A 26,977-nucleotide genomic window follows, 5' to 3' on the forward strand; every position below is an offset into this window, starting at 1 on the left:
GTCTGAGACTGTTCATTCATGGCTCCTTTCCTGTTCTACTTCTCTTTCCTGTACACTCTATATGATCCCAATCACACCTCCCATTATCATCACCAACTATTTCTCAAAATTAATATTCTGAGTCCCAATTTCTTGGAGCTTAAGACCACATAAACAATGTGTGTTGGCCATCTCCAATCCACTGGTATCCTCCACTACACTATATAACTTAATTTTCTTGATCTATATTCAAGAATTAAAAGGGAAAAAAATAAACCTTACCTTTTCATGGCAACCAAAAGTACTGAATGTGCATGGAACTGGGGCTGTAGGACAGTCTAGATCATAATGATTAGGCATCTGAAAACCAAAACAAAGGTTGAAAAATATTTTACCCTGCATATCATAGTCTAGTTTGACAAGATCATACTTGAAATGAAGAGTTACACTTCATCTAAACAAAATCATATACTGTCAGTGGCTGACTTTGTTACAATGGCTGAGTGAATAGTTGCAACAGAAACCAGTTAGCCCACAAAGATTAAAATGATATTTACGGACATCCTCCAGCTGGATTTTAGCTTGGACAAACCACTCTCCCTGCCCCACTGTTGGTCCACCACTGGAAAGAATAATTAGGAACAATAAGATGTCACTGAAATATCTGTAGCTGATGAGATGATCAGATTGGCATTTGAAAAAGCCTGATTCAGTGTAAAATGATTGTGAGAGGATCAGCTTGGTACCTGGGAGAACAGCTCTGTGACTGGTAGGGTCTTGGTGCTCGGGTGGGTGTCAGGCCTGTGTCTCTGAGGTGGCAGAGCCAAGTTCAGGACACTGGTCCACCAGAGACCTCCTGGCTCCATGTCACATCAAATGGCAAAAGCTCTCCCAGGGATCTCCATCTCAATGCTAAGACCCAGCTCCACTCAATGACCAGCAAGCTACAGTGCTGGACACCCCATGCCAAAAAACTAGCAAGACAGGAACACAACCTCACCCATTAGCAGAGAGGCTGCCTAAAATCATAATAAGGTCACAGGCACCCCAAAACACACCCCCAGATGCGGTCCTGCCCACCAGAAAGACAAGATCTAGCCTCATCCAACAGAACACAGGCACCAGTCCCCTCTACCAGGAAGCCTACACAACCCACTGAACCAAGTTTAGCCACTGGGGACAGACACCAAAAACAACGGGAACTACAAACCTGCAGCCTTCAAAAAGGAGACCCCAAACACAGTTAGTTAAGCAAAATGAGAAGACAGAGAAACACACAGCAGATGAAGGAGCAAGGTAAAAACCCACCAGACCAAACAAATGAAGAGGAAACAGGCAGTCTACCTGAAAAAGAATTCAGAGTAATGATAATAAAGATGATCCAAAATCTTAGAAATAGAATGGAGAAAATACAAGAAACGGTTAACAAAGACCTAGAAGAACTAAAGAGCAAACAAACAATGATAAACAACACAATAAATGAAATTAAAAATTCTCTAGAAGGAATCAATAGCAGAATAATTGAGGCAGAAGAACGGATAAGTGACCTGGAAGACAAAATAGTGGAAATAACTACTGCAGGTCAGAATAAAGAAAAAAGAATGAAAAGAATTGAGGACTGTCTTAGAGACCTCTGGGACAATATTAAACACACCAACATTCGAATTACAGGGGTCCCAGAAGTAGAGAAAGAGACAGGGACTGAGAAGATATTTGAAGAGATTATAATTGAAAACTTTCCTAATATGGGAAAGGAAATAGTTAATCAAGTCCAGGAAGAGCAGAGAGTCCCATACAGGACAAATCCAAGGAGAAACACACCAAGACACATATTCTTCAAACTATCAAAAATTAAATACAAAGAAAAAATATTAAAAGCAGCAAGGGAAAAACAACAAATAACATACAAGGGAATCCCCATAAGGTTAACAGCTGATCTTTCAGCAGAAACACTGCAAGCCAGAAGGAAGTGGCAGGACATATTTGAAGTGCTGAAAGGGAAAAACCTACAAACAAGATTACTCTACCCAGCAAGGATCTCATTCAGATTCGACAGAAATATTAAAACCTTTACAGACTAGCAAAAGCTAAGAGAATTCAGCACCACCAAACCAGCTTTACAACAAATGTTAAAGGAACTTCTCTAGGCAGGAAACACAAGAGAAGGAAAAGACCTACAATAACAAACCCAAAACAATTAAGAAAATGGTAATAGGACCATACATATCGATAACTACCTTAAATGTAAATGGACTGAATACTCCAACCAAAAGACGACGACTGGCTGAATGGATACAAAAAGAAGACCTGTATATATGCTGTCTACAAGAGACCCACTTCAGACCTAGGGACACATACAGACTGAAAGTGAGGGGAGGGAAAAAGATATTCCATGCAAATGGAAATCAAAAGAAAGCTGGAGCAGCAATTCTCGTATCAGACAAAATAGACTTTAAAATAAAGACTGTTACGAGAGACAAAGAAGGACACTACATAAGGATCAAGGTATCAATCCAAGAAGAAGATATAACAACTGTAAATATTTATGCACCCAACACAGGAGCACCTCAATACATAAGGCAAATGCTAAGAGCCATTAAAGAGGAAACTGGCAGTAACACAATCATAGAAGGGGACTTTAACACCCCACTTTCACCAATGGACAGATCATCCAAAATGAAAATAAATAAGGAAACACAAGCTTTAAATGACACATTAAACAAGATGGACTTAATTGATATTTATAGGACATTCCATTCAAAGACAACAGAATACACTTTCTTCTCAAGTGCTCATGGAACATTCTCCAGGATAGATCATTATCTTGGGTCACAAATCAAGCCTTGGTAAATTTAAGAAAATTGAAATCATATCAAGTATCTTTTCGGACCACAGCACTATAAGACTAGATATCAATTACAGGAAAAAAATCTGTAAAAAATACAAACACATGGAGGCTAAACAATACACTACTTAATAACCAACCAATCACTAAAGAAATCAAAGAGGAAATCAAAAAATACCTAGAATCAAACGACAATGAAAACACGATGACCCAATACCTATGGGATGAAGCAAAAGCAATTCTGAGAGGGAAGTTTATAACAATACAACCCTTCCTCAAGAAACATCTCAAATAAACAACCTAACCTTACATCTAAAGCAATTAGAGAAAGAAGAACAAAAAAACCCCAAAGTCAGCAGAAGGAAAGAAATCATAAAGATCAGACCAGAAATAAATGAAAAAGAAATGAAGGAAACAATAGCAAAGATCAATAAAACTAAAAGCTGGTTCTTTGAGAAAATAAACGAAATTGATAAACCATTAGCCAGACTCATCAAGAAAAAAAGGGAGAAGACTCAAATCAATAGAATTAGAAATGAAAAAGAAGTAACAGCTGACACTGTAGAAATACAAAGGATCATGAGAGATTACTACAAGCAACTATATGCCAATAAAATGGACAACCTGGAAGAAATGGACAAATTCTTAGAAAAGCACAACCTTCCGAGACTGAACCACGAAGAAATAGAAATTATAAACAGACCAATCACAAGCAGTGAAATTGAGACTGTGATTAAAACTCTTCCAACAAACAAAAGCCCAGGACCAGATGGCTTCACAGGTAAATTCTATCAATTTAGAGAAGAGCTAACACCTATCCTTCTCAAACTCTTCCAAAATATAGCAGAGGGAGGAACGCTCCCAAACTCATTCTATGAGGCCACCATCACCCTGATACCAAAACCAGACAAAGATGTCACAAAGAAAGAAAACTACAGGCCAATATCACTGATGAACATAGATGCAAAAATCCTCAACAAAATACTAGCAAACAGAATCCAACAGCACATTAAAAGGACATACACCATGATCAAGTGGAGTTTATCCCAGGAATGCAAGGATTCTTCAGTATACACAAGTCAATCAATGTGATAAGCCATATCAACAAACTGAAGGATAAAAACCATATAATCATTTCAATAGATGCAGAAGAAGCTTGTGACAAAATTCAACACCCATTATGACAAAAACCCTCCAGAAAGTAGGCATAGAGGGAACCTACCTCAACACTATAAAGACCATATATGACAAACCCACAGCCAACATCATTCTCGATGGGGAAAAACTGAAACCACCCCCTCTAGGATCCAGAACAAGACAAGGTTGTCCATTCTCACCACTATTATTCAACATAGTTATGGAAGTTTTAGCCACAGCAATCAGAAAAGAAAAAGAAATAAGAGGAATCCAAATCAGAAAAGAAGTAAAGCTGTCACTGTTTGCAGATGACATGATACTATACATAGAGAATCCTAAAGATCCCACCAAAAAACTACTAGAGCTAATTCAATGAATTTGGTAAAGTAGCGGGACACAAAATTAATGCACAGAAATCTCTTGCATTCCTATACACTAATGATGAAAAATCTGCAAGAGAAATTAAGGAAACACTCCCATTTACCACTGCAACAAAAAGAATAAAATACCTAGGAATAAAGCTACCTAAGGAGACAGAACACCTGTATGCAGTAAACTGTAAGACACTGATGAAAGAAATTAAAAATGATGCAAACAGATGAAGAGATATACCATGCTCTTGGATTGGAAGAATCAACATTGTGAAAATGACTCTACTACCCAAAGCAATCTACAGATTCAATGCAATCCCTATCAAACTACCAATGGCATTTTTCACAGAACTAGAACAAAAATTTTCACAATTTGTATGGATACACTAAAGACCCCAAAGAGCCAAAGTAATCTTGAGAAAGAGAATCAGAGCTAGAGGAATCAGGTTCCCTGACTTCAAACTATACTACAAAGCTACAGTAATCAAGACAGTATGGTACTGGCACAAAAACAGAAATATACATCAGTGGAACAGGATCAAAAGCCCAGAGATAAACCCACGCACACATGGTCACCTTATTTTTGATAAAGGAGGCAAGAATACACAACGGAGAAAAAACAGCCTATTCAGTAAGTGGTATTGGGAAAACTGGACAGCTATATGTAAAAGAATGAAATTAGAACACTCCCTAACGCCATACACAAAAATAAACTCAAAATGGATTAAAGACCTAAATGTAAGGCCAGACACTATAAAACTCTTAGAGGAAAACATAGGAAGAACACTCTATGACATAAATCACAGCAAGATCCTTCTTGACCACCTCCTAGCGAAATGGAAATAAAAAGAAAAATAAACAAATGGGATCTAATGAAACTTAAAAGCTTTTGCACAGCAAAGGAAACCATAAACAAGATGAAAAGACAACCCTCAGAATGGGAGAAAATATTTGCAAATGAAGCAACTGACAGAGGATTAATCTCCAAAATTTACAAGCAGCTCATGCAGCTCAATATCAAAGAAACAAACAACCCAATCCAAAAATGGGCCGAAGACCTAAATAGACATTTCTCCAAAGAAGATATACAGATTGCCAACACATGAAAGTATGCTCAACATCACTAATCATTAGAGAAATGCAAATCAAAACTACAATGAAGTATCACCTCACACCTGTCAGAATGGCCATCATCAAAAAATCTGGAAACGATAAATGCTGGAGAGGGTGTGGAGAAAAGGGAACTCTCTTGCACTGTTGGTGGGAATGTAAATTGATACAGCCACTATGGAGAACAGTATGGAGGTTCCTTAAAAAACTAAAAATAGAACTACCATACGACCCAGCAATCCCACTACTGGGCATATATCCTCAGAAAACCATAATTCAGAAAGACGCATGTATCACAATGTTCACTGCAGCTCTATTTACAATAGCCAGGATGTGGAAGCTACCTGTGTCCATTGACAGATGAATGGATAAAGAAGATGTGGCACATATATACAATGGAATATTACTCAGCCATAAAAAGAAACAAAATTAAGTTATTTGTAGTGAGGTTGATGGACCTAGAGTCTGTCATACAGAGTGAAGTCAGAAAGTGAAAAACAAATACTGTATGCTAACACATATACACGGAATTAAAAAAAAAAAGGTTCTGAAGAACCTAGGGGCAGGACAGGAATAAAGATGCAGACAGAGAATGGACTTGAGCACACGGGAGGGGGAAGAGAAAGCTGGGACAAAATGAGAGAGTAGCATTGATGTATACACACTACCAAATGTAAAATAGATAGCTAGTGGGAAGCAGCTGCATAGCACAGGGAGATGAGCTTGCTGCTTTGTGACCACCTAGAGGAGTGGGATAGGGAGGGTGGGAGGGAGACGCAAGAGGGAGGAGATATGGGGATATACGTATATGTGTAGCTGATTCACTTTGTTACAAAGCAGAAACTAACACACCATTGTAAAGCAATTATACTCCAATAAAGATGTTAAAAAGGAAAAAAAAAAAAGAGCAGCTTCCAAGATCACTAGAGTCTGGTGGGTCTAGGAACATGAGCCCTGTTGGTTTTCAGAGTCAGATATTTGGGGAGCTTATCTCTCCAGTGTATGTCTTAAAAGTTGAAATGCCTGAGGAGTGGGTTTGGACCCTTCAGTCCTCAGGGAGAAGCTCCAGGGTTTGAGTTCCCTCCTGCTTGTGGGTATATGGTGAGATTGTTTCCTAGCCTTTCCTACCCACTTTGATGTGATTTTCTTCTCATTTGCCTAATGTGTAGTCATTACTCAGCCAGCCTTTTAGGTTTTTATAAGAGGAAGTTGTTCCATGTGTAGCTGTAGACTCTTGGGAGGAGGTGAATTCACAGGCATCATATTGAGTTGGCCAAAAAGTTCGTTCGGGTTTTTCCGAACATTTTATGGAAAACCCGAACGAACTTTTTGGCCAATCCAATACATAGCTGTCTTGAACAGGAACTGCAATATGATGTTCTTAACCAATTTTTTCTTCATTTTCAAATTAACTCCAGGTATCTAAGGGCCTCTTCAAAGCAATACCTGGCTGGATTTAGATTGGCTAGTGCATATATATAAAAGTTGTTTTGCAGCTCTGTTAAGCTTATTTTATAATTGAGACTTAGCTGATTTAGACTGGCTTTGCATCAACATAAAATGTATTTTATCAACTTAAAAAATGATATTTACTTCCAAAAGTCACAAAGGAAGGAAATATCAACGTCTCATACCATGCCCCCAAATCACTCAAAATTCATTTCAAGAAAATGAATTTATTCCTATTGCCAGGGAACTGGCACCCTCTAGCGGCATTATAAAGAAAAAGTACCTTCTGATGTCAACCATGACCCAACTAAGACTCTCACTGTGGTCCAGGCCACTGAATCCCTATTCAATGAACTATATACGTTAGAGCCACTGACTGCACCCTGTCTTTCCCTCATGACCACCTTTCATAAATCTTCTTACTTTTTGTTAACCTGCGCATGCTTTGACTACAATGGGGAGACTCAGATGTTAGAAGATATTTTAAGCACTTTAATAAAAGTTTTAAAGAAAGTCTCAGGCTTTGATTTGGGGACTCTAAGTTCTTTAAGGTAAGATCCATTATGTAGAATCATGTTCTTTGAAAGTGGTACTAAATTTCCTTTAGAAATTTAGTTTAGCTGTAATCATAGATATTTCAAGCAGAAACAACATCAGAGACCATTTAATCCAGTCCTTCATTTCGCATAATCTAGGTGGTCAATAAAATTTTTTGTGAAGGGTCATATAGTAAATATTTTCAGCCTTGTAAGCCCTATGGAGTCTGTCCCAAGTACTCAGCTCTACCATTGTGGCACAAAACCAGCCACATACAACACATGGGCATGGCTGTGTTCCAATAAAACTTATTTTAAAAAGCAGGCAGCAGCCAGATTTGGCTGGTGGGCTGGTTTGCTGATCCCTGATCTAGAATGTCCACTTTCTTGTCAGAGATCAGTGGGCAAGTAGTGGCACAGTCAGGGTTAAAATCTAGGTTTTTCTGACTCTAAACCTAGGGTTTTTTCCTACATTAAGTTTTACTTTTGCTGGATTTTAGATGTGCTGTGTGGTTTCCTTTAAGTATTAAAACAGAGCAAAAAGCAAAACCCGGGAGATGAGACTTCACAAGCAAAAAGTTACTTACACCTTCAAATTAAGGCCCTGTTGGAAAAAAACCTAAAGGACTCTTAACAAATGAATGGAAAAGTTTAGTTGAGGGACAGGTTTTGCTTGTTCCTACTTAGTAAGGTAATCAATTATGATCTCCGGGTTTGCAGATTTCATGAGTGTATAAATATTTAGTGACTAATATTCATATTTTGTGGGTAAACCCTCCAAATGTCAGAAGATAGCAATCAGATGGAATTTTCCTTTCTCTATTAATAAAAAAAATGAATAGTTTTCTAATATAACTACTACTTCTGATGATGCCCCATCAGTGGTCTACAGGCAACTGAACAGAGGGGCTACAGATCCTGGAAATCTCAAAATCTCCCAACATGCCTCGGGGACATGGCTACAAATAACATCCTGCTACTGAATAGACTTGTTTCCTTCTATTTCATTGTTCTTACTTTTTCAACTGGTTTCTGGATACCTAAGATCCTTATTTCACAGAGTCTAAAGATGTATTGATATTTCTTATAAAGTTTCTGGTGTTTAAATGAGCATTTTAAATTATTTTTATCTAAAAATTACTTGGCTTTGGAACTTCTATGAATATATATAAACACAGGTATTATGTTAATGACTTAGGAATTTTAAGTACTCAGGGCTGAGTATTTTGTTCTTTCTGAAATTATTCATTATATTATTTGAAAAAATTCAGTTTTCTTAAAATTGAAATACAGATTTACAATACTGTGTTAGTTTCAAGTATATAACAAAGTGATTCAGCTATGTATATATTTATATTTTTCAGATTACTTTCCATTATAGGTTGTTACAAGGTATTGAATATAGTTCCCTACTGTGTTATGTATATCCTTGTTGCTTATCTATTTTATGTATAGTAGTTGGTATCTATTAATCTATACTAATTTATCCCTCCCCACTTCCCTTTCCCCTTTGGTAACCCTAAGTTTGTTTTCTATGTCTGTGAGTCTATTTGTTTCGTATATAAGATTCATTTGTATTTTTTAGATTCCATATATAAGTGGTAACATAAAGCAATTGTCTTTGACTTACTTCACTTAGTATAATATTCTCTAGGTCCATCCATGTTGCTGCAAATGGAAGTATTTCATTCTTTTTTATGGCTGAGTAATATTCTATTATCTATATATATCACATCTTCTTAAACCAATCGGTTGTTTCCAAGTCTTGGCTATTATAAATAATGCTGCTATAAACACTGGGGTGCATGTACCTTTTCTTTTTTCTTTTTTTTTGGCCGTGCCGCACAACCTGCAGGATCTTAGTTCCCCGACCAGGAACTGAACCTGGGCCCTCGGCAGTGAAAGCGCAGAGTCCTAACCACCAGACCGCCAGGGAATTCCCCGTGTACCTTCTCAAATTAAGAGTTTTCGTCTTTTGGGGATATATGCCCATGAGTGAGATTGCTGGATCATATGGTAGTTCTACTTTTAGTTTTTTAAGGAAACTCCATACTGTTTTCCATAGTGGCTGCACCAATTTACATTCCCACCAACAGTGAAGGAGGGTTCTCTTTTCCCCACACCCTCTCCAGAATATTATTTGTAGACTTTTTGATGATAGTGTGTGAGGTGATACCTCATTGTGATTCTGATTTGCATTTAAAATTCACATAGTTTTAATTCTTCTTCAACCTGTGTTCATTTTGCCTTACTGATTTAAATTTTCAGTTAAAAACCTAATTCACTTCTTTAACCTGTTTATGGAAATACTGATTTATGAAAGGGAATCATTATACCTGTTCTCTGATGAGCATGGTGTTGCAGTATTCACAGATGACATTTGCCAAAGGACAGTTCTGGTCATGAATCTAAATTTTATTAAAGAAATATAAGAAAAAAAGTGAGAAAACCTGAAAAGGCAACACCAACCTATTTTTTTTTGATGTGTGTAAAACAAAAATGTGAGAATAATCTATAAAGGTTATTTTCTCTCCCTTTGCCAGTGTAATAATGAGATTCATCTCACCCTCCAGCTCTTTAACAGAATATGATAGTATACAAAAGATGCATCTGTGACTGTTTGAGCATCATTTAACAACATTATAATTCTCCAAAGACACCTTTCCAAAAACTTCCAGCAGCAGCATGATTCAATTAAAACTCTTATCAGGAGGGTAAAGAACAGAAGCATGATTAGGGCAGGAGGCCCATGTTCTCAAAGGCCCCAGAAAGGTGAGCCTTGTTTTCTAGAATACAAAAAATTTAAGAAATAATTAACCCTTCTGGTTAGGTCCACTTAATTTACTGAAGTTTAAGAAGACACCAATTTGCTCTAATTATGCCTCAGACTTTTTAGCAAGTTAGCTGACATTTTTTTGAATAATTCATCAACTTAAAGAGCATAATATGCTTGATCTCATAAGAAAGTAGGGAAAATTAACAAGATAAATTTGTAAGAAATACAGTTTAAGGAAGTATCTTAATAGTTACAAAAGAACATAAATTGTATGTACTCTATTTTAGTAAAAGGGACACAGGATACGGATCCAGGATCCAGGATCTCAGTGCTAGCTTTGCCATTGATAATATTAATATAAAATTACTTAATCTCTCTACATCCCAGTTTATAAATGGGAAAAATATTCTATGATCATGACGCTGTCAAGTGCCATGAAGTTTCTTTTTAAAAATAAATGTTTTAATTGAAGTATAACATAAGTACAGATAAGTGAATTCATCATATGTTTTGATGAAGTATCACCAAAGGAACACACTTTGTAGGATTTAACTTAATCTCCTAAAAGTTTTAACCACTCATTCTCTTTTTTAAAGAGAAAAATATAAGTCTTATACAGTAATTCTTTTATTTATTTGTCTCTAATCCAAGACTGGTCATTAAAATATCACATAGGGAAACAGATCAGCATATACCTTTCCTAAAAACTTGTTACTTGTAGATCTACTACTGTAGTAAGCAGTAGAAACAATGCTTTCTCAGAAAGAGATGAAAATATAAACTCTACACTCATTTACTAGAATGGTTTATTGAACTTACTTTCTTAAAAAATCAGTCTTCTCACAACTTATAATACAGACTCAGAACTGGATTAACATCTTCATCTACTGCTAACCCCCTCCACTGTACATTAAAAAAAAAATAGTAGTGGAATTAACAAATCCAAGTTAGTACATGCCTCTTTATCTTCAAATGCCATCGATACAGCACAGTTTACACAAGAAACCTGTCTCCTTGGACACTCCTTGACAATGTGAATATTAAGTTGGCATTTTTGAAAGGGACGTTGGCATTGGGGACAATTCATAAGAGCAAACTCACAATGTGCTCGATGATCCTATGATGGAAAAAAATTATCAATTAGTATTTGCCAATCCTTAAGAAATCTAAATATAATCTCTTCAAAGAATATACTGTTCTCTTCTATAGAATTGTCCACTGAACCTACTTTGTTTAGTACACACCACAGAACCACAATATGAAGGCCTTAATGGGTTTTTTCCAAAGAATGGTTGTGAATGGAAAGCTTATACAAAGGATGTGACTTTTCAGGTTCATGTATCCAATTAGGGAAGAGAGTTGGAAAGAAGTCAGATTTTCTCATTATCAATTTAGTAGTGTCGAAAGGCCGCTCCTCCAAAAGGAGCTAAGTAAAGGGGGCAAGTTACAAATATATTTTAAATGCTTAATTTCAAATGGAACATAAGCAATATTTAACTTCTTGTAAAACTACCACACTAAGGACTGATTAATTTAAAAGCAAATTATTTTATCTCGTGGATTCAGTTAATCTCAAGCTATAGGAGAACTATATTATAGTTCATAATAAAATGAATAATTTAGAAAACCAGAGAAAAAAGTATGAGGGTGCTAAGACGATGGCGCTAAGATGATGGCTACATGTGACTTGCTGCTTATTTCAAAATGAGAGAAATGAAGCTATGGAATTAAAATGTGACACTTGTATTTAAAATGCTCTTCAGTTTTATTGCAGATAATGCTCACCCAAAAAACTTATAGAATACTGATTTATTTTTTATCATCACTGGGGCAAAGCCAGAGTAGATGGAAAAAGAAATTTCTAGTTTCTACTCATATTTATACTCAATAATGAAAGGGAAAGGGTTGGTATCAATTCAGCAAGAATTTGCTAACCAATCACTATATGCTAGGCACTGGCAATATCCAGATGGACACAGCAAAGTTCCTATTCTCTAGGAACTTCCCTGCCTATATGCTAACAGCTAGAAAATAACTTTAATACCTCAAGATGCCTCAGTTCCATCTTGTGCAGACAACCTTCATTTGGACACTTCACCATCAGAGAAAGAATCTCTCGTTTTGCAAAATTGTCAGGAAATAGTTGATTTTCCAGCAGTATTTCATTATCAACTGGACATTTGTGACCTGCATCCCTAAAAGAAACAAATAAAATACATATTATTTGGTAGATTTTAAACATTCACATTAGAAAATACACACAACTTTAATTCACCACATATAAATTCTCTACTTATTTCCTATAGAAAATAAATGAACACATTATATTGTATAATATCACTAAAATAAACTGTCCTTTTACAGACAGTTTATGAACCATTCTTTTATGAAATGGATACAACTAGCACCATATGGATTATCTATCAAAAACTAGTATGGGATTTTAGATTGTGGGATAGATTTCAACCAAAAAATGAGAAATTGAATAAAATCATATTTTGAACAACACAAATGAAGTGAAAGTTAAGGATGGGAATTTTGGCAGTCTAGCAGGCCTCTATCAGCAGCTATTCAACATACTAGGGATATGTAACTAATTATATGCTGCTCAGAATATACTAATAACATGTCTATAGTTATTAGTCATAAGTAAAAATTAACCAATTAGCAGTAAGTAGCCCCAGGAGGCCACATTTTAAGGTTTACTTTGAACAGTCATCAACACTGGCTCACGGGCAACAAAGGTTTCCTTTATTTTTATGTCTAGGGTACATACAATGCAATCAGGAGTTAAAGGACCTCTATGTCCTGCTTCCCAATGGTTTATTCTACCTTACGATGGGAAAAACTACCCCAGGAAGCTTGGGTCTGTCATTCCCCTTTAACTTTTTGGGATGTTTCAATCTTCACTCACGAAATGTGGCAGGTCAGATAGGCTACAGAGCGTCAATCACTCAAACATTTGTTGTACACCTCCTACGTGTAAAGCAACAGTGGTGGTTCTTGTGCACGTGAAGTTGTTGAAAATGGGAGTCTGCTGTCAAATGCCTTAGAACTACAAAATGTGACCGACATAGTCAGTCTTTATAGGGCTTCTCTCACACTGCATGATATTATCCTACTGTCGAATATTTTTTGAGAACCAGGGACGTAAACAAGTTTATTGAAATATATTCCCCAAACGTAAGTGATGGATATCTAAGAGAAAATAAGAACCTTTCAAAGTAAACTGGAAACCATTATCCACCGCATTAGCAATCACTCCAAAGGAAAATGGAATTGGATTGAGATGCTGCCTTTTGATTCTCCGAATGACTATAACCGATGAGAAATTTCCAAGCCATTCCTTTAAGAACATTAAAGTTGAAGTAAGTGGTCATTTCTAGCTTAGAGGGAGATAGAAAAAAAAAAAGCCTCACACTTCCTTTTGTAGGTTTTACTTCCTTTTCAGACCATTGTTCCACTATTTTCATGAATATCTTGCTATTAAAAAACTGCTAAAGATTAGCTACCTTCCTGGGCATGGGTGACACTTGGGTTTTTTCTGTACATCTTCACCTACAGGAAAATCAACGATCCATAATATGGTCCTATTTCTACCTAAATACAATATAAATTGAAAATCATTATAAACAGAAAAAAAAGGTGAGCCTTTAACACTGCTCTCATGTATACCCTAAACCAGTGGTCTCAACTAGGGCAATTTTGACCACAGGGGACATCTGGCAACATCTGGAGACACTCTGGGTCTCACAACTGGGAAGGTGGGGCTATTTCACCATCCAGTGAGCAGAGGCCAGGAATGCTGTTAAGCACCCTACAACATCAGGACATTCTTCTACAACAAAGAAGTATCTGGCTCAAAATGCCAATAGTGTGGAGGATGAGAACACCAACTCTAGAGAGATATTGCCAATTCACCATTGGGTAACATATTTTTCCCCCAAATTGAAACAAGACACATGCTCCCTTGTAACTTAAGTTAAGCCAATTCCCAAGTATGGATGTAGTTACCACAAATTCAAATTTTATAGAAAAGTTTAGCTAGACTAACAAGAAAAAAAAAAGAGAGGACTCAAATAAAATCAGAAATGAAAGAGGAGACATCACAACTGATACCACAGATACAAAGGATCAAAAGAGACTACTATGAACACTTATATGGCAACAGATTTGACAACCTAAAAGAAATGGATAAATTCCCAGAAACATGCAACCTACCAAGACTGAACCATAAAGAAACAGAAAATCTGAACAGACTACATTACTAGTAAGGAGAGTGAATCAGTAATCAAAAACCTCCCAACAGGGCTCCCCCTGGTGGCGCAGTGGTTGAGAGTCCGCCTGCCGATGCAGGGGACACGGGTTCGTGCCCCAGTCCAGGAAGATCCCACATGCCGTGGAGCGGTTGGGCCCGTGAGCCATGGCCGCTGAGCCTGCGCGTCCGGAGCCTGTGCTCCGCAACGGGAGAGACCACAGCAGTGAGAGGCCCGCGTACCGCAAAAAAAAAAAAAAAAAAAGTCGAAAGAAAAAAACTTACAAGATGAGTGAACAGCCAGCTAACCGACTTAAAAATGATTTCACCAATATGACTAGATGCTTATTAGTTGAAGAACCTAAAATTCCCCCACTTCTTCCATTTTTTTTGTCCTGTATAGAACTCCTTAGTCACCTAAAAATATTCCCATCTAACTTTTGAATTATAGTAAAATGTATCTATTTCTTAGGAGATGAATTTTAATCATTTGCGGAAACCCCATCTACTTTTGTTCAGTTGATGCAATCATGACTTACTGAGCACCTACTATGTATCAGGTGCTACTCCTGGCACTTAGGAAATATCAAGAACTAAAATAGATCTCAACCCCTGCTCTCAAGGAGCTTATACTCCAGGTGAGCAAGCAGACAATAAACACACAAATTATCTATATTTTTAAATATGAAAAGTGTTAGAGAAAAAAAGAAAGGTAGGTAAGGGAGATAGAGAGTGTGGGAAGAGGTGGGGAAAGGCATGCTGCGGTATAAACAGGGTAGCCAAGGTACCTACGAGAAGGTGAGATCTGAGCCACACTGGAGGGAGAAAAGGGCACTGACTAAGCAGTTAACTGAAGTAAGATGCAGAGAGAACAACTGAAGCCAACTCCCCAAGAGCATGCTTCACAAGTTCAAGGAACAGCAAAGAGTGAATTGGTAGAGGGGAGGGGAGCCTAATAGAGAGATGATCAGAAAATTTACGGACCTATCATATAAGGCCTTACAAGGGCTTTGGCTTTTACTCCCAGACGACCTGCTGCAATGCTCTGAGCAGAGATGACATCATCTTACTTATTTTACCAGGTTCATTCTGGCTGCTATATTGAGAACAGCCTGGAAGAAGGCAAGGGTGGAAGTAGGGAGGCCTGTGAGAGAGTTGATGGTGATTCAGAACAGGGTGAGGCAGGGATTGAATTCTGGGTATATTATGAAGGCAGAGCCATCAATCAATACTTTCTTTAAAAATGCTGGTTATTTTACAGTTGTCCATAGGCAGCAGGTAGCAGACAAAATTTAATGTGGCTAAAATGAGAATAACGATTACTCATAAAGTCAGCATTATTTGTATTGAGATTATCGTATTCTAGTAGGATCATCATTTAAGGTACATTATTTTAAATTATTTTCTTAAAGCTTAGAGACACACCCTAGTCTACAATACAACTGCTTTAAGTAGAAGTAGCTACTTATTGTTTATTTATCTGAGGGTCAAAGGAGGGGAGGACATAGTAATTACCTTTCATACTACAGTAGGAACTGGAATAAGAATGTAAATTTCTCAGTTTTCTGTTCAGTGTTCTTCTTCCTGAAGTAGCTTTTTATGTATAAGACTATTCTTGGGATGCCCTGTGTTCTATGTAATAATGTTCTATTTGGTTGTTATAGGTTCATTCTTATGCTCACGTACCTTATTGATTTGATGATGCAGGCTTTGCAGAACCTGTGGCCGCATGGTGTTTGCACTGCTTCCCGTAATGCCATCAAGCAGATGGGGCATTCATACTTGCTTTCCAGGGGTGGGTCAAATTCCACGTCATATCCCTGGATCTCTTCCATAAAAGAGCTGGAAAGATTCACTGTGCTGGCAGTTCCACTCACACTGTCATCTTTTGCTGCAGCACCACAGGAGCTGGCGGCCATGGCAGCACAGCAGTCGCTCTCAGACTGGCTGGATCCACAGCTGTTTTCCCAGTGTAGCAGACTCATAGTAAGGTGATTATCGACTGCTCTGAAGAAATAGCAAGACAAAAAATGCCTTCACATACACACATACATACACATACACACACACACACACACGTATCATAGCTATCTATGCAAGCCACCTTTTAGTTGATAAACATTAGCTCTGTTAATATTATTTACAGAAAACTTTCAAAGTTTTTTCAGCTTTGCTTCATGACTACTATTTTACAAGTTAAGGAGTTCATGATCTAGTAGGATGGATGGAATATAAGGTTAAAAGAAGAAACATACCTCAACTGTAATAATTAGCATAATTATCTGTTTAAATGTCTGTTTTCTATGACTGCAGTTTCAAGAATGTTCATTTCCTCAGTACTCAGCACGAGCTTTCACCTAACAGGTGCTCATTAGGCAGCTGCTGAAGAACTTAATTATGCTGCTGAACTTCCTTCAAGTATCCAGAGCTGAAGAGAACAGCTCGACCAGCAGGCAGTGTGAGGACGAACAATGCACAAAGGATCAGATGATCATGAGAAACTATTAGTTATGTGATTTTGGGCAACTAACCATTTGGATCTCAGTTTCTTCTTCTAGATCTAAAACTCTATTGACTACAGTTGAGCCCTGAACAAGGCAGGTGTTAGGGAGGCCGACACCCGAGCAATAGAAAATCCGACTTGGCCCTCTGTTCCCAAAGTTCCACATCCTCGGAGTCAATAACCACAGATCCTTTACTGAAAAAAATTTGCATTTAAGTGGACCTGTGTAGTTCAAACCTGTGTTGTTCAAGGGGTCAACTGTACCTCCAAATGTTCAGTGTGGCAATTTCTATTACACAGAAAGAACAGAATTGAAAAAGTATATCTGTATGTCCTCGTGCCTTCAGTCATGTCAAGTGACTATGTTTCATTACTAATGACTGGAAAAACAAGTGAGGTTTTGTTTGCCTATGGAAAACTATTGCTTTCATGGTAGGTGGGATGCTTTCAAATTCTAAACCATTACCAGAATTTACAAGTGAGAAGCTAAGGTCTAAAAGCAGTTCACAGCCTAATTAACCAGGTCTCTCTTGTAGGTAATTACATGTATAGAAAATTCCCACTATGTACCAGATATACAGTTGACCCTTGAACACAGGGGTTGGGGTGCCGACACCCACGCAGTCAAAAATCCACATATAACGTTACAGCTTGCCCTCTGTGTCTGTGGTTCTATATCCACTGATTCAACCAACCTCTGATAATGTAGTGCTGTAGTATTTATTGGAAAAAATCCATGTATAAGTGGACTCATGCAGTTCAAACCTATGTTGTTCAAGCGTCAACCAGAGTTCTAGAAAACAGAATGTAAGCCTCCAGCCAATATGGTAGACAAGGTATCCCCCGCCTGTCTCATTCTTATATAAAAATCCTGGCTGCCACCATGTCAAATAGTGGGTTAAGACAGTAATCCTCTATTTTTTACCACTATAGATACCTTTTTCTTCTTCTCAAAAAGATTTTGAGTAGCATTTGATGACCACCTACAAAGGATGAAGCACTGTTCTGGCTGGAGAGGCAATATCATGAAGTGGTGAAGAGCTTAGATGCTGGAATCGGATGATCTGGGTTTAACTCTTGTCTCCATCATTTGGTGTATGACCTGGGCAAACTATATAACCTTTCTGTGCTTCAGTTTCCTCATCTGTAAATGGGGGTAACAAAAGAATCCACCTCAGAATTACCGAGAGGATTAAATGTGTTAATATGTGCAAAGCACTTAGAACTGTGCCTGGAAGTAAAAATGAGTTGTTATTATGTGTACCTCTATAGAGTTATTTTATTTAACAATTTTATTGCCCCCCCCCCCCGGTTATCAAAGTGGAAACTCTGAAGCTTTAAAAGGCTAAGTAACTTGCCAAGGATTACCCAACTAATAAGAAACAGAGTTAGAATCAGAACCCAAGACTACTTCACCCAGAGCCTGTGCAATTTGTACTATCCTATGTTTGTCTATGTTTTGATAACTTTGTCTATAAAGCTGAATTTAAAATTTCTTTCCATTTATTTTTATTACACTAGACTAAGATGCTGACCACAGCTTCTGTTAAACATGAGCTGTCCAGTGTTATCAGGTTGGGTTGACAGAATTCCAAAAAATCAGTAAAGAAAAACTCATGTTTTGTTCTACTTTTTTAGTTTCGATAATATTTTTGAAAAGTTAAAAACAGTTTGCAAAGCCTTGTTATAACTAATGCAGAATCCCGTGGAAGACTCAGTACAAGTTGATAAGGAGGAAGGGATGGCAAGATAATGGCAAAGAGCAGAACTAGTTATTACGCCTGTGCTCCAGGATGGGGTTATAAGGCCCCTGTTATACCCTCCAAATCTGTTGCTAGATAACACTGTAATGCTATACTAGGGTTTATATCCTTTGTTATTTTTCTTCCCATATACATTTTTGTGTTCAATTACTACCTTAGTTAAATTTCTTAGAAGTAGAATTATTAGGTCAAAAAGTATATAACTTTTTATAGTTTCTGATAGATGCTGGTTATCCAATATGATATGTTTTGATATCCAATATCAAAGGCTTTATAATTCCCACTCCCAAAAGCAGAGTAAGTATGAGAACACATTTTATATACCTTTGATAATTCCAGGTATAGTTACCTTTTTTTTTTTTAACATCTTTATTGGGGTATAATTGGTTTACAATGGTGTGTTAGTTTCTGCTTTATAACAAAGTGAATCAGTCATACATAAACATATGTTCCCATATGTCTTCCCTCTTGCGTCTCCCTCCCTCCCACCCTCCCTATCCCACCCCTCCAGGCTGTCACAAAGCACCGAGCCAATATCCCTGTGCCATGCGGCTGCTTCCCACTAGCTATCTACCTTACTACGTTTGTTAGTGTGTATATGCCCATGACTCTCTTTCGCCCTGTCACAGCTCACCCTTCCCCCTCCCCATAACCTCAAGTCCGTTCTCTAGGAGGTCTGCGTCTTTATTCCTTCTTTACCCCTAGGCTCTTCATGACATTTTTTTTCTTAAATTCCATATATATGTGTTAGCATACGGTATTTGTCTTATAGTTACCTTTTGAAACTTTAACCATTTTTTTTTAAAGTAAAATCACTTTTGAGAAATTAATATTCGTTTGGTTGTACAGCATATATCAAAATGCTAGCCAGGAGACAAAAGCAAAAGTCCCTGAGCTAAGTCTACCTTTTCTGCCCAAATGTCCAGTTAAAATTCAGTTTATTGGATAGTCGATAAACTGCCCTCTTGCTATCCAGTCCAAAAGACTTGCAGGTCTTTAGATTTAGAGACCTTTTATAGCAAATGTGTTACTAAGAAAATCTGTCCAATCAGTCACAATTCCTTAAAAGGAACTCCACTGCAGGAATGCAGTGTCAAGACATGAAAGTGAGCACTCTTAAAAATATAGATGCCATTATTTTTCATGCTGTAAGTAATACAGAAGCTTTTCATCTTTCAAATAAACTTTTTTAGGTAGTCACTCTGTCTACAGTATGTAGTCCCATGTAACTATACTACAAAGGGAAAATTAAGCTAAAGCAGTATTCTGAGTGCCATTCAGTATTTTTAGGTTTACTCTTTCTTTTTGGCAAGTTAAAACGTTTTTTCCTTTTACTTTTAGGGACTGTGATGACTTAATTGAAAATCACTTTCTTAACTACAGTGAGTAACTATTTTAATTAACACCAAGAAAAAACCCAAAAAGTGCTTAGAGTCAGCTATAGAAGATGGTCTGGGGGGGTTCCCTGGTGGCGCAGTGGCTGAGAATCCACCTGCCAATGCAGGGGACACAGGTTCGAGCGCTGGTCGGGGAAGATCCCACATGCTGCGGAGCAACTAAGCCCATGGGCCACAACTACTGAGCTTGCACTCTAGAGCCCACAAGCCACAACTATTTAGCCCGCGAGCCACAATTACCGAAGCCTGCGCACCTAGAGCCTGTGCTCAGCAACAAGAGAAGCCACCGCAATGAGAAGCCCGTGCACTGCAATGAACAGTAGCCCGCACTGGCTGCAACTAGAGAAAGTCCTCGTGCAGCAACGAAAGACCCAACACAGCCAAAAATAAATAAGTAAATAATTTTTTAAAAAAAGAAGATGATGATGATCTGGCAACCGTGTAGAAAATACTATGCTTTATTAGTATTTTTTTTTTTAACCTCATATGGTGCCTTAGGTATCCACTTCATGAGATGCTACAGAGGTACGCTTGGCTTTACATAAGCTAAAATAGATAAGAGTAAACAGATATTCTTACCTTCAAAGATTTCTTTGGCCTCTTTTCTATTCTAACATTCAGAATTCATGTGGCTTTCTATATGAATTAATGGAAGAGACAGCACAAAGGTTAAATGGTTCCTTAGTACGTTAAGAGCTTCATGACTGTAATTCCCTCTTTGTAATTGTGAATCTAGTACAGTAAGCACTGAGTTAATTAAATATTGTGGGATGTAACCACTGCCAACTTATTTTGACTGCAAAATGAATATCAAAAATAGCCTTATAAGAAATCATGGCTTAAATTCACCTATTAGTATGGGGTTATATTTTATGCTCCAAAGAGTATACTGTTAAGTATCTTGTGGGAAGGGGAGTAGAGCGATACACAAAACTTTGTTCCTTTAAGATCAACAGATGCTAATGAGAGAAACGTACCAAGCTAAAAAATCAGTAAGTTATGTCTTGAACTGGTCAATTTTAAGTTTTAAAGTAAAACCACATAATACAAAACACTGAGAAATTACCTTTAATTTGCTACTAGCTTTAGAAACAAGAACTATTTACCAAATCCTTAAGATCTATTCTTAAAATTGCAAAGACCTGCAAAAGGGCTGCAATGGCGAAGGTGCTGCAAAAGAGTCAACTACTATGCCTTATTTTTGAACATAAATTTGAGGGGACATTCCCTTTCCTAGGGATGATTTGTTCTCCTCCAGGAGGCAAAGATTTGAACTTCTTTCAAAATCTAAGTGGCCAAAAATTTATCAGCATCACGTATCCAAATTTGTCACAGAAAAGACTTCAAGATACAATTCTTAAATACTGTGATGTATATAGTGCGTGCAGGTTCAAACTCTGATCATCACATGGGCAACAAGGGCCTGAGACACATTCCTTCCTTGAGTCACAAAAAAAGCCACAGCGTCCTCACCCCACTCCCATATCAACATCAGAAAAGCCCCTTCTCCCTTCCCGAGTAATCACAAGGGAATGGATAAAATACCAGTGGCCAGGTTCACAAGGCCAACACTCAGAATTTCAAGTTTTTCTTGTTTCTATGCCTGTGTAGCAAGACATTTAGTGATTTACACTCCCGAGAAACCAGAGAAAACACGCAAATACTATACGTTGTATGAAGCTCCTAAAATTTGTAGGTGCTTTCTGTTCACATTCAAGACAGTCCTAACTCAGCTGGAGTTCCCCTGAAGCCAAATACTAGGAACAGCTTTATCAACCCAGCGTCTGGAACAATCGCTAGAACTGCCGCGTGCAAGGGCGGGGGAGGAACATTCGTGTCAGCTGAACCTTTTCTTTCAAAAAAAAAAAACACTTGCTGCCTGGGACGTCTATTTGAGTTCAACAGGGAACCCAAAAATAGCTCTCCCATGACAGTGACAGAGGGAGTCGCTGAGAACCTAAAAGGGATTTTTTTAAGCCGGTACCATCCGAGCAATAGGAAAATACAGGAGGCGATTTCCTTTTCTGGGAAGGGGAATGCGCGGGGTGGGGGAAGTCGGGCCGAGAAAGTTGGCGCGAGATTCCAGCTGGGGGATGGAGTGAGCCGGGGAGGTGGTCCCCACCGGCCGGCGGAGCAGAGGTGAGGGGACAGGGGGCGGCGTCTCCAACCTGTGGGAACCCAGGGGAGAGGAGGCGGCGTCCCCAACCCGTGGGAAGCTAGGGGCCAGGGGCGGCGTCCCCAAGTGAGAAACAGGAGAGGAGGAGGCATCCCAGCCCGTGGGGAGAGAGGCCGCCACCGCCGGGAGCCGTCAGAAAGAGACTCACCACTCCGGTCCGCTGGGCCGCCGACTACGCCCGGCCGCAGGACTCCACTCAGCCGAGGTGCCAGGAGAGAAAGGCACCGCACTCCAAGCCGAGGGTGCCAGGACGCCAATCTCTTGACCCGAAGGCCGCCGTTACTGAATCCCCCGGAAGCCCGAGCCCCATCCGCGGATGCCCCTACTTCCGCCTTCTCCGCTCGCCCGGGCGAGCGAGGGGCGGGGAGCGGGCAGGGGAGTAGACAGAGCGGCCCAGCCGGGCGTGGGCGTCCCCTGGCGGCGGTCCTCCACAGGCGCGCGCTGCGGTGCCGGCGCGGGCAGGTCCAGCCGTCAATCTAGAGCTCTCCCGCTGCGTTTCCGCCTCGCTTGGGTGCGAATCCCACCTAGGAATTCCTTACCCTGCAATCCTGAAGTGAGATCTGTCCCGGAGTAACTGTGATCTAGTGAGCAGCAGCAACAGCAGTAATCCCAAACTGTGTTTTTATAGTTTCCCAATCCAAGCAGGAGAAAAACCCCAACTCGGCGAGATTACTTGACCTTCGAAAAGCCTTCACTCCTTCCCTAACTCCACCTTCCTTGACAAGGAAGTTTACAAGATATGTAGAGCCCTCTCTTATCACCTGGTCCTTCCCCTTCAACAAGTCCAAGGGAGTCAAACCCATATATTTAAATATTTCTTTGAAACTGCTGCCAAACACATCATCTCTTTTTCGGTCAACGTCACAAGAAAGCTATTTTTAATTCCCTGTTTAACTGCATGCAAACCTCTAAGGAATGTAACAAGAAGATGCGTGAAAGATTTTGGCTCACCTCTGCAAATCTGACTCATCCTTCACCTCTTGGGGGAGGTATTACAGGGTGTTGGGTTTCATATGTACATGTCCTGAAACCAGAGTGCTTCATTCCAATCTAGTTTTTCCCCTTTATAAATTATTTGACTTTAAATAATTTACTTAACCTGACTTCAATTTTTTCATCTCATTAAAATAAGGATAATGATAGTACCTACCTCATTGGTAGCATTGTTGGAAGGGAAACATAAGTTAGTACGTGTTAATAAATTATTTAAAACTAGGACATAGTATGTGCTCAATAAATGTTAACAATACTGTATTTCCTGCTTTCTGGCTGCTGATATTCATTAAAAATACTTATGTTTTTAAGATAAGAAACTGTCACAAGTTTTCAAACTCACTCTGCCACCCCTCTTTTTAAAAAGTACTTTGAAATAGTTAAGACATAAACAGAATTATACACACATCTGTGTGCTCACCACCCAGCTCAATAAATAAAACATTGCCGGTAGAATTGCCAGCTCTTGTGCATCCCTCCCCACTGATTCCCAGGGCCCTGTAAAAATAAATCCCCTATGTGATGGTGAAGAGATCATGATATAAAACTGAGAGATGGCGAAAAAGAAGAACAAGGGAGGTAGACTTTCCTCCACGTATTAATATGTGCTCTGGGGCAAGTTTTGTAACTTCTACGAACTTCAGTTTCCTAAACCATAAACTAGGGGATAATATTTACCTTCCAGGCTGTTGTCAGCATCAACTAATAAAAATGTACGTGAGAGAACCCAGCACTGGGCTTTCAGAAAGATTAGGTGTTGTGCGTGTATTTCACGATTTTCACACGTGTCCTTGAGGGGCTTCCTCCTACTTCTACAGATTCTATTCATTCTTCCCTGTTTATACTGGTAGAGAGTGTTGGCGCTCACCCATGCCCTGGGCACACAGGAGACTTACACTGTCCCCTTGCAGTCAGAGTGCCATATGACTAGTTCTGACCCACAGGCTGTTCAGGGCAAGGGAGGTGTGTCATTTTAAGACCAAAGCATTTGATTTTCATTGAAAGACCCACTTCCCCACGTGACAACCATGGGGCAGCTGTAAGAGGCTGGATCGCTAAATTGCTGTATGGAGGGCAGTTGCCTTGGAAAGTCAATCCACCTTCATTGGACTCCTATGAGCAGGAAACAGATCTCTGTTGTTTTGAGCCATTGAGATGTTAGGGCTGTCTTTTCTGCCGCACAACCCAGCCTATCCTATGCAAATTCCTCCTTAAAGTCTCCTCTGATCATTCACACCCCTACTGGACTAGGAATCAGAAAACAAAATTTTCCTCTTGGCTCTGCCTCTTATTAAAATTGGACCTGGTCAAGTATCCTCATCTGTAAAGTTGGAATAAAATCCATCCTGTCTCCTTCTCAGAGACTTTATTAGTTCAAATGAGATACATGTGAAAACTCTTTGTAAACTAGGAAGCTCTATACAGGTGGCAGGAACTGAGTATTCTGATCAGTAGGGTTATCTGATATGTACAGCAACCACAGTACCTAGGTTTCCTGAAATGTCACTAATTTAAAATATTTTCCAGTGTCCTATATAAGTATTCAAAGTGGGCAAAAATATCATCATGGTATCATTTCTGGGTTGCTGTTTTTCACACTCTATTTGAAAACTGAAATAAGATTCACCTTGTAGGCTGTCCCAGGTAGGAGTGGGAGGGTGAGAGATTTCCCCCCATTTAGAAAAAGGATGTCTCTCTAAGTTTTAAATGATAAAAGTAGAACACAGTTCTTTAATTCAAACCATATTTACTGAACAACCATCATGTATGTGTGGCAGTCAGCCTTGAAGATGCTATTTATGCCCATATGTGATCTCCTTGCACAATGAATAGGGTACAACCAATAGGATGCTGTGAAAATGACAGAATGTGACTTCCTAGGCTAGGTTGTCTCCAGCGTTCCAAAGGAACCAAATAAAGAATTCATAGCTGGCAAGGGAGAATTTGTTCGTGAACAAGGACAGATTCAGTAAGAAATATTCTAAGTGATTCCATCTTATTTTATTTAGGTAACAAACTCAAAACAAGTCTCAGTGCTCTATCATTTCTCTCTCTCCTTTCCTTCCTTCCTTCCTTTCTTTCTTTCACATCCATCCATTTGTCTATCTACCCATCTATGTGGATATCTGATATGTCTATTTTAGAGTTAAAATTCATAAATGAGATGGTTTTCATGATGCATATTATTAGATTTATTTTGATTGAAAACTGATGGAGAGTGAATCTGATTGGTTGAAATGGTTTGTCAATAAGGACTCGCTTTATTAATTAGGTTGTGTAGTAGATTTCCTCCATAAATGGAATGAGACTTGAGTGAGCTAAATGTGCAGAGTTTTGTCAAAAAATATGTACAGGGCTTCCCTGGTGGCGCAGTGGTTGGGAGTCCGCCTGCCGATGCAGGGGACGTGGGTTCGTGCCCCGGTCCGGGAAGATCCCACATGCCGCGGAGCGGCTGGGCCCGTGAGCCATGGCCGCTGAGCCTGCGCGTCCGGAGCCTGTGCTCCGCAACGGGAGAGGCCGCAACAGTGAGAGGCCCGCGTACAAGAGAAAAAAAAAAAAATATGTACAGACTTGTAAAATATACAGTATGGTAGAATTACATCTTTCGCAATTATTTAAACTTAACATAAAAAAATTTACACATGCCAACCTAAGAGCATGCAATGGAATATATCATCTTACAAAAGCACTTTAGAGTCAGAAACTTTCTCATACCAGAAGCAGGAAGAGCAAGAAAGTAAATATGTTATAACCTTGGATAAAATTACAGACCAAGGAAGACTGAGTCAGTCAGAGGAGGCATTAGATATGATGGAACCTAGAAAAGGTCAAAGAGATCCAGTCGGGCATCTCCCATGTACATTCAGTTTGGGGGAGGAAGTGTCCTGAATCAAAATCTCCCTTTAGCTATCCATGTTCAAAGGCAGGAGTTTTGGAGATGTCCTGATGTCATTAATCGTTGAGTTGCGAAAGCAATTTACCTATTGAATGATTTCATGGTCACTAACAGTAGCTAAGTGAAGCCAGAGGAGCACAGGAAGGAAGCTTACCCAACAGAGGGTTCCGGTCTTGGAATATACTCCGAGTACAATAAGTTTCAGGGTAGCCTCCTTCACCGTTTCTGCCTCTCTCCTCCCACTCCACTCCAACAAAATAAGGGAAAGTTCTCAGAGCAGAGGAGGGCATGGGTGATGAGAAATGAAGGAGATGGGCAATAAAGGAAGATGAGTGAGGTGTGTGGACATGTGGTTGTGTATGGGGAGGCTCCTAGGGAGACTGCAGACACTAATAACAGGATTTGGGACTATGCCCTTGGCTCATTTCACTGTCTAGGTTGAGAGCAGACTCTGAGCCACTAGGAGGCAGAAGCTTAGTTTTGGAACCTACCTTGGAATCTATGGAATTTCCCAATATTGTCCACGGCAGAGTTTTCTTTGGTAAAGCCTACCCACTGGCAAGGAGTGAAAGTACTCACCATTCCTCTCCACCCTCTTCCCAAATCCCAAGCAAGAACCTAGACTTTTTGTGGCCATACTCATTTTTCCTGCTCTTGGAGAAAGGAGGAGATCTTTTTCCGCCCTTCATTTGGGTAAATGAGGAGGGTGGGGACATTTCCACTGCACTGCAGCTAGATTTTCCTAGCAAGTTTCACTAGAGATCATCAAGCAACACTGAGATGGTAAGTGG

General features: G+C 39.1%; 1 protein-coding gene across 4 annotated transcripts in view; it reads right to left on the reverse strand.

The window, feature by feature from the left end:
• The window catches only part of TRAF6 (TNF receptor associated factor 6), a 30,759-nt gene extending 8,168 nt beyond the window's left edge, over positions 1 to 22,591 (reverse strand). Inside the window, exons 1-7 of one of the 4 annotated variants that reach the window (XM_060018733.1) lie at positions 22,446 to 22,591; positions 17,899 to 18,105; positions 16,145 to 16,465; positions 12,248 to 12,398; positions 11,162 to 11,320; positions 9,764 to 9,835; positions 262 to 339 (exon numbers count right to left, since the gene is read on the reverse strand). In XM_060018733.1, the coding sequence (XP_059874716.1) occupies positions 262 to 339; positions 9,764 to 9,835; positions 11,162 to 11,320; positions 12,248 to 12,398; positions 16,145 to 16,465; positions 17,899 to 17,933 (816 nt within the window). In that variant the 5' untranslated portion in view covers positions 17,934 to 18,105; positions 22,446 to 22,591. Of the gene's footprint in view, positions 1 to 261; positions 340 to 9,763; positions 9,836 to 11,161; positions 11,321 to 12,247; positions 12,399 to 16,144; positions 16,466 to 17,898; positions 18,106 to 20,700; positions 21,894 to 22,445 lie in introns of those variants that run through there. The other 3 variants (XM_060018735.1, XM_060018732.1, XM_060018734.1) reach the window with 3 other exon arrangements.
• Positions 22,592 to 26,977: the final 4,386 nt, after the last annotated feature.

Source organism: Delphinus delphis, chromosome 8 (genome assembly GCF_949987515.2).
Source record: "Delphinus delphis chromosome 8, mDelDel1.2, whole genome shotgun sequence".
Lineage (NCBI taxonomy): Eukaryota > Metazoa > Chordata > Mammalia > Artiodactyla > Delphinidae > Delphinus > Delphinus delphis.